This window comes from Leptodactylus fuscus, chromosome 6, assembly GCF_031893055.1.
Source record: "Leptodactylus fuscus isolate aLepFus1 chromosome 6, aLepFus1.hap2, whole genome shotgun sequence".
Lineage (NCBI taxonomy): Eukaryota > Metazoa > Chordata > Amphibia > Anura > Leptodactylidae > Leptodactylus > Leptodactylus fuscus.
In genome coordinates this window covers 177760901-177774738 of record NC_134270.1, presented here as the reverse complement: position 1 = coordinate 177774738, position 13838 = coordinate 177760901, and the positions used below count along the sequence as shown (strand labels likewise).

Sequence of the window (13838 nt, the reverse complement as noted above, 5' to 3'; positions counted from 1 at the left end):
AATGACTCCAATGAGTGTCTTCAAGGAGCAAGGAGGTCATAGGTTGGTGTGGTGTTTTGTTTGCTGGCTGAACTGCTCACGAGGAGGGGCAGTGAGCTTATGAAAGAAACATCAAAGCTGTGGTTAATGACGTGAAAATAAATCAGATACACAGTGCCAAATTTAGACAAGATATATATTAAAAAGTTTTTTTTTATTGCGCCCTGTTATTTGTCCAATATTTTTAAAAAGAAAAATGGATAATCCATTTAACCTCCATTAGAATAAGGTAGTAAGAGAATGGGAGTACCTACTCACCACTTAGAGTTGGGCTTGAATGAACCTAAACTGGTCTATATGAAGGGTTCCAACTATTGCAAGTAGCTGCCCAGATGGTTCCATAACCCAGTATCTATGTCCATCTGATCCGGCCATAAGGGAATATGACTGACTGTATGGAGGGAACCTGGATGTTGCAGAATGTCTGTTTGGTGTTTCCTTGTAGTCCCTTGAGTGTGTCCTGTCCTACCATTGCCTTACATGTCTCTTCTTTAGTTTCAGGACATTGTGAAATATGGAAAATTCTACTTTTGATCTTTACTATTTTACTGAAACAGTTAACACGGATGAAGACGCCCTTGTTAACCCAAACGTGTTTCGCATCGTCCAGATTTTTAACATCATCGTTTACAGCATAACCTTCCTCCTGGGGGTTACTGGAAATGGCCTGGTCATCTGGATTGCAGGATTCAAGATGAAGAAGACAGTCAACGTATTATGGTTTCTCAATTTGGCCATCGCCGACTTTGTTTTTGATGTGCTCTTCCCCCTCCAGATAACCGAGTGGATTACGGAAGGACATTGGCCCTTTGGCCAAACTATGTGCAAGGTCATATTCACCATTCTCTTCCTCAACATGTCCGTCAGCACCTCTTTCCTCATGATTATCAGTGTTGACCGATTCATCACCATCATGTGTCCTGTGTGGTCACAAAACCACCGGTCTCCCAAGTGGGCCTCGATCATCTCATCTCTAGTATGGTTCACCTGCTTCATGCTCAGCTCCCCGTATCTTGCTTTCTTCAAGATCGTTCATGACGATGATGATAATATCTCCTATTGTATACCCCTATATTCTGAAGATGAAGATATGGACATAATGAGGTATAAAACTATGGTCGTTGTCAGATTTGTCTCCATGTTCCTCGTTCCATTTTCGATCACAGTAACTTGCTATGGTTTTATCATATTTCGGCTGAGAAGAACCAGAAGTCTTTCAAAGTCCAACAGACCTCTCAAAGTCATCATCATTATTGTACTTTGCTTTTTTGGTTTTTGGTTCCCGTACCACATGTGGCCTTTCCTAGAAGTCCTGAATGTTGAAATGGATGCCACCACTAACTTTGTCGTGTCCAGCCTTGTACATGCCATCGGCTTCTTCAACAGCTGTGTCAATCCTATAGTCTACGTCTTTGCCGGAAGGGATTTTAAGAAAACTTTATCCAAGTCCATTCCATTTCTTCTCGAAAACACTTTCAAGGAGAAGGATGTCTCTGACACCGAACATCGACTCGATCAGACAGTGATGGAAACTGAAATGGAAAGATATAATGTATAAAGGAAAAAAAAACATTCCTCGACTGGTTGTCTCTTCTGGCAATATGGAATACAAATGATCTACAGGATCTACCTCATAAGTTCTATTGTCCCAAATAGAGGGCCACGGTTGGTTCATAATCCATTGGTTGGCACATGTATTCCTAATTTTTCCCCTATAGTGGCCACTAGGGTTGAGCTTTCCCATTCCCGATTGGCGATCAAGTAAATTTGATGATTGGGATCAACTGGAAAATGATCGAAAATCGGATATTAATGGCTCAAGATCGGCTCAACCCTACATATCACTTTGTGATAACTAGGGTTGAGCGATCGGGATCGGGAAAGATCGTATCCCGATCGGTGATCGAGCAAATTTCACGATCGGGATCGGCTGGAAAATGATAGAAAATCGGATTTTAAAAATGATCTGAAATCTCAAGATCGGCTCAACCCTAGTGGCCATTGCAAACAATATGAGCAGTCCCTACCACTTCACACACAGCTGGGGCAGCTTAATTCATAGTAGACAATAATGAATTTTCCAAAAATTTTAAGACCAAAGCCAAAATTTTTGTTTTTCCTACCCACAAATCATTATTATACTCTGAAGTCTCTTCAGACACTCAGGGAAGGTGCGAACACATAATCAACACTGCGACTCTATGACATAAGAGAGCCCAGAAGAGGTGAGGGAAGAGTTTAGTATTTTCTTGTACTACCTTGGACCTCTGCTTATTATACTCTGAGGTCTGGAGAGACCCCGGACTATAATCGTTCTGGTTTGATCGGAAACTAAACTGGTTGGGCGAACCTTTCAAATATATTCACGAAACACATTTCACAAAGTCTCTACTTATACTTAGTCCTTCAAAGGTCATGGCCCACTGAAAAAAAAAAAAACATCATAAAATTTTATGCTATTTTGTCTGCTGTTTTTTCATCTGTTCTTAGGATTGAGCCGATCTTGAGATTTCAGGATCGAAAATCCGATTTCCGATCATTTTCCAACCGATCCCGATTGTGAAATTTGCTCGATCGCCGATTGGGATCTGATCTTTACCGATCCTGATCGCTCAACCCTAGTCAAAGCTTCTCTATGGGAAAAGTCACTTTTAGGGTTGAGACGATCTTGAGATTTCAAATTCCGATTTCCGATCATTTTTCAGCCGATCTCGATCGCGAAATTTGCTCGATCGCTGATCGGGATCTGATCTTTTACGAACCTGATCACTCAACGCTATCTGTTCTAGTAGCTCAACTACCGTATAACATCTTGTATTCCAAGGACTGATAGTTCTCAGCAGTTGGTACAGTATATGCCAGTTAGTGATGTCATATCTTAGCCCTATGACATCACTTTAGATAGTGGTAACGCCCCTTTATATATTAAAGGAGATTATTTAAGTAATATGATAAGTGTCGTCACATGTACTAATAGTAAATTTTGATGAATAAGACTTCTCCGCTTTCTCATTCCTATTTATATGATATTTTTGGATTAATATGAGTTTTGTTGTGTTGTACTAACAAATAAATGCTAAGTTCTCGTAAATCTGTTGTATCTCTTTATTACAGACTTCTCTCGATTACGTATCACTGATTTCTAAGAAACTCAAACAGGATTATTAAAATGATGGACGTGCTCTAGTTTATTATAACAGGGACTATATATACTATGCTATGCTATTGGATACTATTAAAGGGGCCGTGTAGCAATAATAAAAAAAGAATAATAAAATAATATCTCAGGGTAAATATTTTCTAAAATATTTTTAATGATTAATTTCTGCTTATGTTTTCTAAGAAATTCTCGCTATAATTGATCTGACTGTGCCCTCCAGAGCCAGCGGGATGGCTTGGATCAGGTCAGAGGGTTCACGACTGACATAAGCTTCTTTTCTGCTAATTCCCACCCAACCCCATACTCCAGTCGTAGGATGTGCTGTCATGTGCTAATTGGTGGAGGTCTAAGTGGTGGAATCTCAGCAGATGACAAAAATCAATGGACCTTGACCGGATCTGCATTCTCTTTGCACAGTGTCATTGTCCAGGAACCGAGTTGGGAACTTTATTTTGAATATGGTTCATTAAAATTTGAAGAAAAATTTGGGTTTGGCAAAATTCTTAGGGTCATCCACAAATCCACCAAAATTGATCATTGTAATTTTCGGAGACCATGGATAAAACAAAAATACTCACCATTCCTGGGCTGCAGTATCCTCCAGGACTCCTAATCGCAGGCCTTAGGGGTCCAGAAGACATGGTGGCCTCTGACTATTATGCTCTGGAAACCAAAGAAACTCAAGATCATTATAATAAACTTTTCTGAATTTTCTTGGCAAACTTCATGAATATTCATGACGCAAATCTTGTAAAGATTGTCCATCTCTAATCTTGAGCTAGTGGGGCTCAACAAGGGATGTCATATCATTGAGAGTAATCCTTAAAGGGGTTTTACAGGACTAAAAAATATTGACCTATCCTTAGGCTAGGTCATTCATTTGAGATCTTGGAGGGACCACACCAAATTCACACACCAATCGGCACAACGTGTGGAGCCAAAGGCTGGCGGCCATGTCCATGCACCAAATATAGACAGATATAACACAGCATCGCACCAGACCAAGTCAGCTATCCCAGCTCATCTCTCTCAAGGTAAATGAGCTAATCTACGTAACTTATCACCAGATGTTTTTGGAAGACAGCAGTCATGGTTTTTTTTCTAGTTCCGAACAATCCCTTTAATGGGAGGGTTTAAGGATCTCCAAGGAATTCCTAGTAACTCTTGTCCATGTAGACTACTTGAACACTGGGGGAATGACTGAAGAGAAAGTGGACAAAATACAGAGAGAGAGGGGCACCGAGCCGACCAATGTGTAGAAATGATGGGTAAAAGGTAGGTAAGCAAAAAATTGGCCGCTCACCTGGAAGAGTTGTGTGTGACACAACAACTCTATGACGTATAATATTGGAAGCAATAGGGACACGGGCAGCCGCTGGAAAGAACGCCTGCAAGACGTCAAGGCAATGAAGCGAACAGAGGTCTGTTGTTTACTTCAAGCACTAACCCTCAACTTGGGAAGGTTGATCATATGCACTTGAGAAAGAGCAGTATGCTCGAAACGCGTTGTGCAAAATAAAGTCTTTTCATTTTACCTGGGCGAGCGCGGTTTTCCTTTCATCTTCCACAAGGAGGACGGTCCCTCTTTCGCTTCACTGAAGAGAAAGTGGGTGATACTAAGTTTTTTAGAACAATTTTTTTAAAAAAAATCTCCATTCTTAAAGGGACACTCCAGGAAACTCTGAGACTACGGAGCAGATTTATGAAGCTGTCTGAAGAAAAATGGTGTCGCCCATCACCGTTCGGCTGTTACTTTACAGGAGCAGAATAGACCGCTTATCCTTTAGGCACAACTTGATGTAATAATAACAATAATTAAAAAAGTGTCTTCCCTTCTGATGTTTTATAGAATTTTCTAGAAGAGCTAGGGAAATATTGACTCCTATCTGTAGGTCAGACATGACACGTCCCATGAGATCATCATATCAGATCATTCCTTATCATTTCCGCTGTGAAATCTTCAGCCAATCTCCATTTTTGTCCTAATGGTAGACACAGACATTATATTATACAACATTATATGACATTAACTGGGAAAAGTCAAGATTCTTAAATGTGAGAATAAGTTTGTATATGGTGTATTTTGGTTTTAATCATTTGTAAGTGTGAATATTAGCATCATCAATACAACAGTCTACTGGTCCCCATCATGTGATAACCACCTAAATATCCAGCTGTGTAATAATACAATAACATAATATATAGATTAGATTTATCTAGGCTCACTACCACATTGTTGCGTTTAGCTTCTCCTTCCCCCAATGGTTTCTAAATTTTAGTTCCTTTCACCATACCATAAACATTAGTCACATCATCATTTCTATATTCTTGGATCTTTATACAGTTTCACGTTTCTCCATCATTTCCTTTAAAGAAGAACTCCTATAACAAATGCATCTTTTACCCTGCCCATCCAATAGATATTACTACTGTTTGTGGTACTGCTGGCTTTTTTGTCTTGTGCTATCCTACAGACTAGACTATGAGTCTCCGAATTCCACCGCACCTTCTGGGTGGACTGGAGGTCGGTCTCGCTATACTTTCCTATAAAACTTCAGAGTAGGGTTGAGCCATCGTGTTCGGAAAAGATCGGATTCCGATCAGCGATCGAGAAAATTTCACGATCTTTTTAGGTGGGATCGAGATTGGTACTATGCTTTGCTTAGCCTTCACACTGAGTATACGCTCCGCTCATTCTGAGCGGAGTGTATACTCAGTGTGAAGGCTCCGTTGCGGTTCCATAGGAATGAATGGAAGCAGCCAGTACACAGCCTTAAGGCCTGTGCCTGCGCGCCGGCTGCCTCCATTCATTCTAATGCGAGACTAAACTAACATCTATAGTAGCTACTTACCTGCAGAGATGGCTGCTCCGGTGCCCGGTGTTCTCCTTCTTCTTTGCCCCACTGCCGCTCCACGCTGCTCTTCTCGCCTCACTGCTGCCGCCTCCCAGGTTAGTGTTTAAAGAGCTAGGAAGGCGGGGCTTGTGGCTTAGGAGAGTGTGGGCGGGTACAGGGCGGGTAGATGTGACGTATCCCCTCCCAGTACCCACCCACACTCTCCTAATCTGGCAGGGAGGGGGCAGCGAGGCGAGAAGAGCAGCGTGGAGCGGCAGCGAGGCGAACAACAACACCAGGCAACGGAGCAGCCGTCTCTGCAGGTAAGTGGACACCAGGGGAGACTAAGTAGCCAGAGGATTAAAAAAAATCCTCTGGCTACTTAGTGATTCACTACACAGCATAGATTCTAACAATTAAAGCGTTCAATTGTTAGATTCCATGCTGTATAGTGAATAGGATTGTTTTTAAAATCCGATCTCCGATTAATAAAAAAAATCCCCTTGACTTGCATTGGGATCGGAATTGGGATCGAGATCGGGTTCGAATGAAAAATGATCGGAAATCGGATTTTAAAATGTGCTATCCTAAAAAGTCAAGATCGGCTCAACCCTACTTCAGAGTCTTAAAGGAATTCCCACCTTCCGGATAGACAACTCTGGGAGTGGGACTCCTATGGGTCACACTTTCCTACCATCGAAAATAATAACTATTTGTCATCCAGTTTCCTAAGATGGGATGTTTACCGCTGATGACATTTGCGTGTATCATTCCTATAGGGATATTTCCTTGCTTTGTGTAATAAGTTATTGTTAGGGATGAGCGATCAGGAAAGATCGGATCCCGATCAGCAATTGAGCAAATTTCACAATCAGGATTGGGATCGGCTGGAAAATGATCGGAAATCGGATTTTAAAATTGATCCTGAAATCTCAAGATCGGCTCAACCCTAGTTATTGTCTCTGTCTATTGTGCTAGTAAAGTTTTAAACACTGAAATATTAGTCCATAATATATTGCGTGTCCTTGTAGCTTAGGCTAGGCTTTCCTCCATTGTGAGGTTCCCCTTTAGGAAAGAAGACAATCGCAGATCAAGTAAAATTGACCAATGCTCTGAAAGACTCCAACACCTGCTCAGCATTCCCGTTATCTCAACGGTTCCATCCAGTTTATTACTGTCCCCTGTGCCCCAAGGGTTCTCATCTCCTCAAGATCCTCCACAATCACATTTAGTAGGATTTCTCATCCTAGGATAACTCAAACCACATCTCAGTTCTACTCCATTCACTCAAACTCATACACATGGTGGGACAACTTCTCAAGTTGGACCGCAAATTCCCACTATGCCATCCCTTCCACTGCTCTCCACACAATCCAGTCTAGTCCAAGACTATGCAATGAGGCAACATCTCAAGCCTATAGGACAACCAATTTCCACTGAGGCTGTCTTCTCATTCTCAGTAGGTGACCTCCTCCATAGACCTTTGTAATTATCCATTCTCCACTAGCCTCCAATCTCTTCCACCTCACCATGGAAGCATCATCCACTGTCGACTTGACAAGATACTCACCTATATCATGCAAAGTCCAAAAAATACTCCAGTTTAGCACCTTATTTGGGTCTCTGTTCAGTCCAACGCTGTCCTCAAACCTCCTTCTTATATGGAGTCTCTTCTGCCGTCAGTTACTAGAGTGTGATTCAATGTCTGGGCATGCCACGGGCTGTCCATAGCTCTTTGTGGCTTTATCCTCCTAATAAGACTCTCATTTCTGTACAGTCAAAGCAGTAAAAACACTCACACAATGGTAGCATAGTATAATGAGGCCTATCATGCAGCCAAAGTCTAAAACAGAAGAACATATGCATGGTCTCCCTCGCAGTGTCAGGAGCACCATCAAGTTTGTCTTAGGTTATCTTCAGGCCGCTTCCAGCCTCCTGGCTGATGTCATGGGACCACTGAGGCCTAATCACAGGCCATGTCGGCCACGGCCACATTGTGGCACTTTAACTGTAGCCTCATGACATTAGAGCACTCCAGGTGACCACTGAGGCCTAATCACAGGCCATGTCGTCCACGGCCACATTGTGGCACTTTAACTGTAGCCTCATGACGTCAGAGCACCCCAGGTGACCACTGAGACTGAATAACAGGTCTCAGCAGTCCTCCAGGGGTCATGACTTCATCAAGGAGTCCAGAAGAGGACAGAAGACTACTGAAGATGACTGTGATGGAGATCTCACTGCCACAAGGTAGCCCACGAGAGCTGAGGGATGGAGAGTTTATTATTTTTCCGCACCTCCCATGGGCATCCATGTATTGAAGAAACCCCAAAGTATAATAATAGCAGCTCTCATTCGGACTGAACAAGTTTGTTCAGTAATAAAACAGGCAGGTGAACCCGGGAGGAGGGGGCGGAGCGGAGGGGGTGTGGCGGAACGAAGGGGGTGGGGCGAAGCGAACGGGCAGGGCTTAGCGGCGTTTGCAGGCAGAGAGCAGGCAGGGAGAGGACCTGCTCTCTGCCTGAGCGTGAGGGGAGGTTGCTGGAGCAGCGCTGCTCCAGCGGCCTCCCCAATCCACCGCTTGGTGCTAAGCCAGTCCAGGATAGCTTGTCCTGGACTGGCTTAGGTAAGTAAAAATGCCGCCCTCCCTGGGGCCCTGGCATAGCACCACCTGAAGCGGTCGGTTCAGGTCGCCTCATGGGAGGTGCAGTGCTGGACCGTGAACTTCACAAGTATCCTTCAAGATTTTCCCATCTCGATTGAGCAGATCCAGCTCTATTTATATGAACATTCACCTCTTCTACATCCTATTATCATATATTTCTGATTATTTTTGGTGAAATATTTTTGTGTGTGTTGATGTGAGTCCGGAGCGGTTCTGTATTGTCGAGTTTCTATGTATTGGGCTATTGTCATAATACAAAGCACGAAAATCTTTGCCTCTTATCTCAAAGTGAAATGTGATGCTTCCAAAAATAAAATTTTCCATGTTTGCAAAAGTTGTGTAACGCCTGATAGTTTTCTTCCTCCTTTTTGTACCAATGGCAGATGGTGAAGGAAATGAAAGCAGAAGATGTTACTGTACATTCCTCCTGACACGGACCACGGAAGACACAATAGAAGATTATACAAGAGCGGAGAGGTAGGAGCCGATCATATAAAATCTTAGTATTTTCATTAGAATATTGTAAGGTGGCGTCCTCCATCCTGAGGCTCTCCAAAATTATATACCACCTAGTGATGGCGCTAGCTCCACTCTGCTAGCCTCGGATTGCTGCACATTTATTTCACTACTTGACCCATGTGTCCAGATGTATCACAGATTAGTTAGTTACATAGTTACATAGTAGATGAGGTTGGATCAAGACATTAGTCCATCAAGTCCATCCTATAACCCTACAATGCCTACAGTGTTGATCCAAGGGAAGTTTAAAAAAAAAAAAAAAAAAAAACCATGAGGCTCATGCCAATTGCCCCATTTCAGGGGAAAAAATTGCTTCCCGACTCCAAATCTGGCAGTCAGTATAAAACCCTGCCTCAACGTGTCCTTAAAATCTAGAGCCCATAGTGAGTTGTAGCATCAAACCATAAGCCTACTATTACCTCTTACCCTAGCCCCTAGACCTGGTAATGACCCTACTCTAAGTGCTAAGTAAATCTAGGGCTACGGTATATTTTCTGCATAAACATGTTATTTTTCAGCACTGTCAGCTGCTCGAGAGACTGAGGAAAGTCACAACTAGGGTTGAGCGATCGTGTTCGGAAAAAATCGGATTCCGATCGGCAATCGAGAAAATTTCACGATCGCGATCGGAATTCCAAACACGATCTTTTTAGGTGGGATCGAGATCGGTAGTATTTCCCACAATGCCTTCACACGGAGTATATAGCGTATACTCAGTGTGAAGGCTCCGCTGCAGTTCCATAGGAATGAATGGAAGCAGCCGGCACACAGCCTTAACCCCCTGCGATCCGGCTGCCTCCATTCATTCTAATGGGAGATTAAAGTAGCATCTCTAGTAGCTACTTACCTCCAGAGATGGCTGCTCTGGTGTTCTTCGCCTCGCTGCCCCCTCCCTGTACCCGCCCACACTCTCCTAACCCGCCCACACTCTCCTAACCTGGCAGGGAGGGGGCAGCGAAGGGAGAAGAAGACTGCAGCTGGAGCGGCAGCGAGGCGAAGAACAGCGGAGCAGCCATCTCTGGAGGTAAGTGGACACCAGGGGGGACTAAGTAGCCAGAGGATTAAAAAAATCCTCTGGCTACTTAGTGATTCACTACACAGCGTGGATTCTAACAATTAAAGCGTTCACTTGTTAGATTCTATGCTGTATAGTAAATAGGATTGCTTTTAAAATCCGATCTCCCATTAATAAAAAAATCCCATTGACTTGCATTGGGATCGGAATTGGGATCGAGATCGGGTTCGAATGAAAAATGATCGGAAATCGGATTTTAAAATCGATCCTGAAAAGTCAAGATCGGCTCAACCCTAGTCACAACCAAATAAACTGCTGATATATCAGATATGTGGATAATCCTCTTGTCTCCTCCAGTATATAAGATAGAACCCATTGAAAGGGGATTCAGAGATAGCAGCCAAGTTGTTCCTCCATGTCTGTAGTCTGAGATCAATATTTATGGTAGATTGAATAAGTCATTAGAACTACGCTCAGGATGGAATTTGCTGTTGTAAAATGATACATAGAATATAAACGTATGGCTGTGGACTGGGTTTGAGCAATCAGGATCGGGAAAGATCGGATCACGGTCGACGATCAAGCAAATTTCACGATCGCGATCAGGATCAGCTGGAAAATGATCGAAAATTGAATTTTAAAAACGATCCTGAAATCTCAAGATCGGCTCAACCCCAGTCATAGGCAAACTGCTGAGTAGGGTTGAGCGATCGGGATCAGGAAAGATCAGACCCCGATCGGCGATCGAGCAAATTTCACGATCGTGATCGGCTGGAAAATGATCAAAAATCGGATTTTAAAAACGATCCCAAAATCTCAAGATCAGCTCAACCCTACTGTGGACGTATATGACTGTGCTAATCCAGCCTAAGCGTAACATAAATTAAGAAAAGTAATATAAAGTATAAACCATTTCACACCCTTGTCTTCTACATCTTGTCTTTGGTTGTAGGACGTTACAAATATGGACGACCCTACTTTTCCTGTTTCTCATCTCGATTACACAATGTACCACACAGAAGAAGAAACAGAAATCATAACCTCAGATATTTTTTGCGTAATCCAGATTTTTAACATCATTGTCTACAGCCTAATCTTCATCCTGGGGATTATTGGAAATGTCCTGGTCATCTGGATTGCAGGATTCAAGATGAAGAAGACAATCAATGTCATATGGTTTCTAAACTTGGCCATCGCTGACTTTGCCTTTGATCTGAGTATAACCGAGTGTATTACAGAAGGACATTGGCCCTTTGGCCAGACTATGTGCAAGGTCATATTCACTGTTCTCTTCCTTAACATGTCCGTCACCATCTCTTTCCTAATGATTATCAGTGTTGACCAATGCATCACAATCTCACGTCCTGTATGGTCACAAAACCACAGGTCCACCAGGTTGGCCATAACCATCTCCATTATAGTATGGTTCATCTGCTTCATGCTCATCTCTCCGTATCTTGTTTCCATTGACATTGTTCATGATGATGATAATATCTCTTATTGTATGCCCATATATCCCATGGACAACGATGCTGACATATTGAGGTATAACATTGTGGTGATCCTCAGGTTTGTCTTCATGTTCCTCATCCCATTTTTGATCATAACAACTTGCTATAGTCTTGTTGTACTTCGACTGAGAAGAAGTAGAAGTCTTTTGTGGTCGAGTAGACCTCTGAAACTCATTATCATTATTGTACTTTGCTTTTTTGGTTTTTGGTTCCCGTTAAATATATGGTCCTTCCTCGAAGTCCTGAATGTTGATATGAATTCCACTGTTCACTTTATCATGTCCAACCTTGTTTATCACATCGGCTTCATGAATGGTTGTGTTAAACCCATCATCTATGTCTTTGTTGGAAGAGACTTCAAGAAAAATTTATTCAGGTCTATTTATTATCTTCTGGAGAACACATTTAAGGAAATGGATGACTCAGAACCAGATGACCCAGATTCAATCAGATTGTGATCGGAAATTGGAATAAAACATTATCTGGGCATGTCCTCCAGCCAAGAGGACACGTAAGGGACAAATGAATACATGTGTATCAGAACACAACACAAACACAACATGATGAAGTCATTTTAATATATGTTAACTATCCTACTAGGCTTAATGCAGAAGACCAAATGTGCAGGCCAATGCTCTTCTGAGGGCACGTTTGATGGTTCGTTCCGTCCTGATGAACATAGAGTAGGTCCTAGCGTGCTCCATGCCATCAGGACAGAATGTATCAGAAGCCCCCATAGAGGTAAGTACTAGAGATGAGCGAACACTAAAGTGTCCGAGGTTCGAAATCCGATTCGAACAGCCGCACACTGTTCGACTGTTCGAACGGATTTCAAACCCCATTATAGTCTATGGGGGGGGGGGGAATGCTCGTTTCAGGGGTAGGCAACATTCGATAAAATCATACTTACCAAGTTCACGAGTGACAGTTGGGCTGGATTCTGCTTGACGTCTTCTCCCGGCGCAGGGTCCCTGCGTCCTCTTCCGGGTGGAATTCACTCTGCCTAGGCATCCGGCCTAGGCATGCGCATGCAGCTCTGCCCAGGCCCAACGCCTGAGCAGAGCCGACTGCGCATGCGCGTGCATTCCCACGCATGCGCAGTCGGCTCTGCCTAGGCCATATGCCTAGGCAGAGTAAATTCTACCCGGAAGAAGACGCGGGGACGCAGCGCGGAGAAGACTTCGGAAAGGTAAGAGAAGAACCAGCGTTGATTGGCAGAATGTATAGCATTCTGCCAATCAATGCTGGTTCTGCATCGGACATTAAACTTCGAACAGCTAGTAGTGTTCGATCGAGTACGAGTATTTCGAATACCGTAGTATTCGATCGAACGCCTACTCGATCGAACACTGCTCGCTCATCTTTAGTAAGTACATCACAGAATGCACTCGGAGGTCACTCTGAGCATCATCCGCCCACATCGGACAACACACTTGGTCATGTACATGGGGCCATAATATATATATATATATATATATATATATATATATATATATATATCTCCCTATCTTATAAAAATGAATTCTTGTCTGTCTGTCTGTCTGTCTGTCCGTCTGTCTGTCTGTCTGTACTCTAATGCGAACCAAACGACTGGACCGATCTTCACCAAATTTGGTACAGAGATACTTCAGGTATCCGGGAAGGTTTAAGACGAGACTCCAACTCGCTTGGACGTACCGTTGCTGAGATACAGCATTCCAAACACAGTGCCCCCCCCCCCCCTTAGCCAATACAAACCTGCAAGTCTTTCACTCATATTCCAACTGCAATACACACGGTCACTCCACATGCACAATACAACACTGATATCCAAACTGAGATACATGCATCAGAGGATTAGATACACAGATCAGCACACAGTATCACATGCCAGAGGATTAGATACACGGGTCTGCACACAGTCCCACACACCAGAGGATTAAATACGCATTTCTGCACACAGTTCCACACACTGAAGGATTTGATACGTGCATTTGCACACGTTTTCACATGCCAAAGGATTAGATACAGGCGTCTACACACAGTTCCACACTCCAGAGGATTAGATATGTGCGTCTGCACACATTTGTACACGCCATAGGATTAGATACACGCG

The 13838-nt window shown here is 43.1% G+C and overlaps 2 protein-coding genes across 2 annotated transcripts; both read left to right on the top strand.

The window, feature by feature from the left end:
* The first annotated feature begins 553 nt into the window (after window positions 1-553).
* Window positions 554-1597, top strand: LOC142209882 (chemerin-like receptor 1). The gene has a single exon (XM_075278920.1). It carries the CDS (start codon window positions 554-556, stop codon window positions 1595-1597), a length of 1044 nt encoding a protein of 347 aa, XP_075135021.1.
* Window positions 1598-11196: 9599 nt separating this feature from the next.
* Window positions 11197-12201, top strand: LOC142209184 (chemerin-like receptor 1). The gene has a single exon (XM_075278117.1). The coding sequence runs from the start codon at window positions 11197-11199 to the stop codon at window positions 12199-12201; it is 1005 nt and encodes a 334-aa protein (XP_075134218.1).
* The last annotated feature ends 1637 nt before the right edge of the window (window positions 12202-13838 follow it).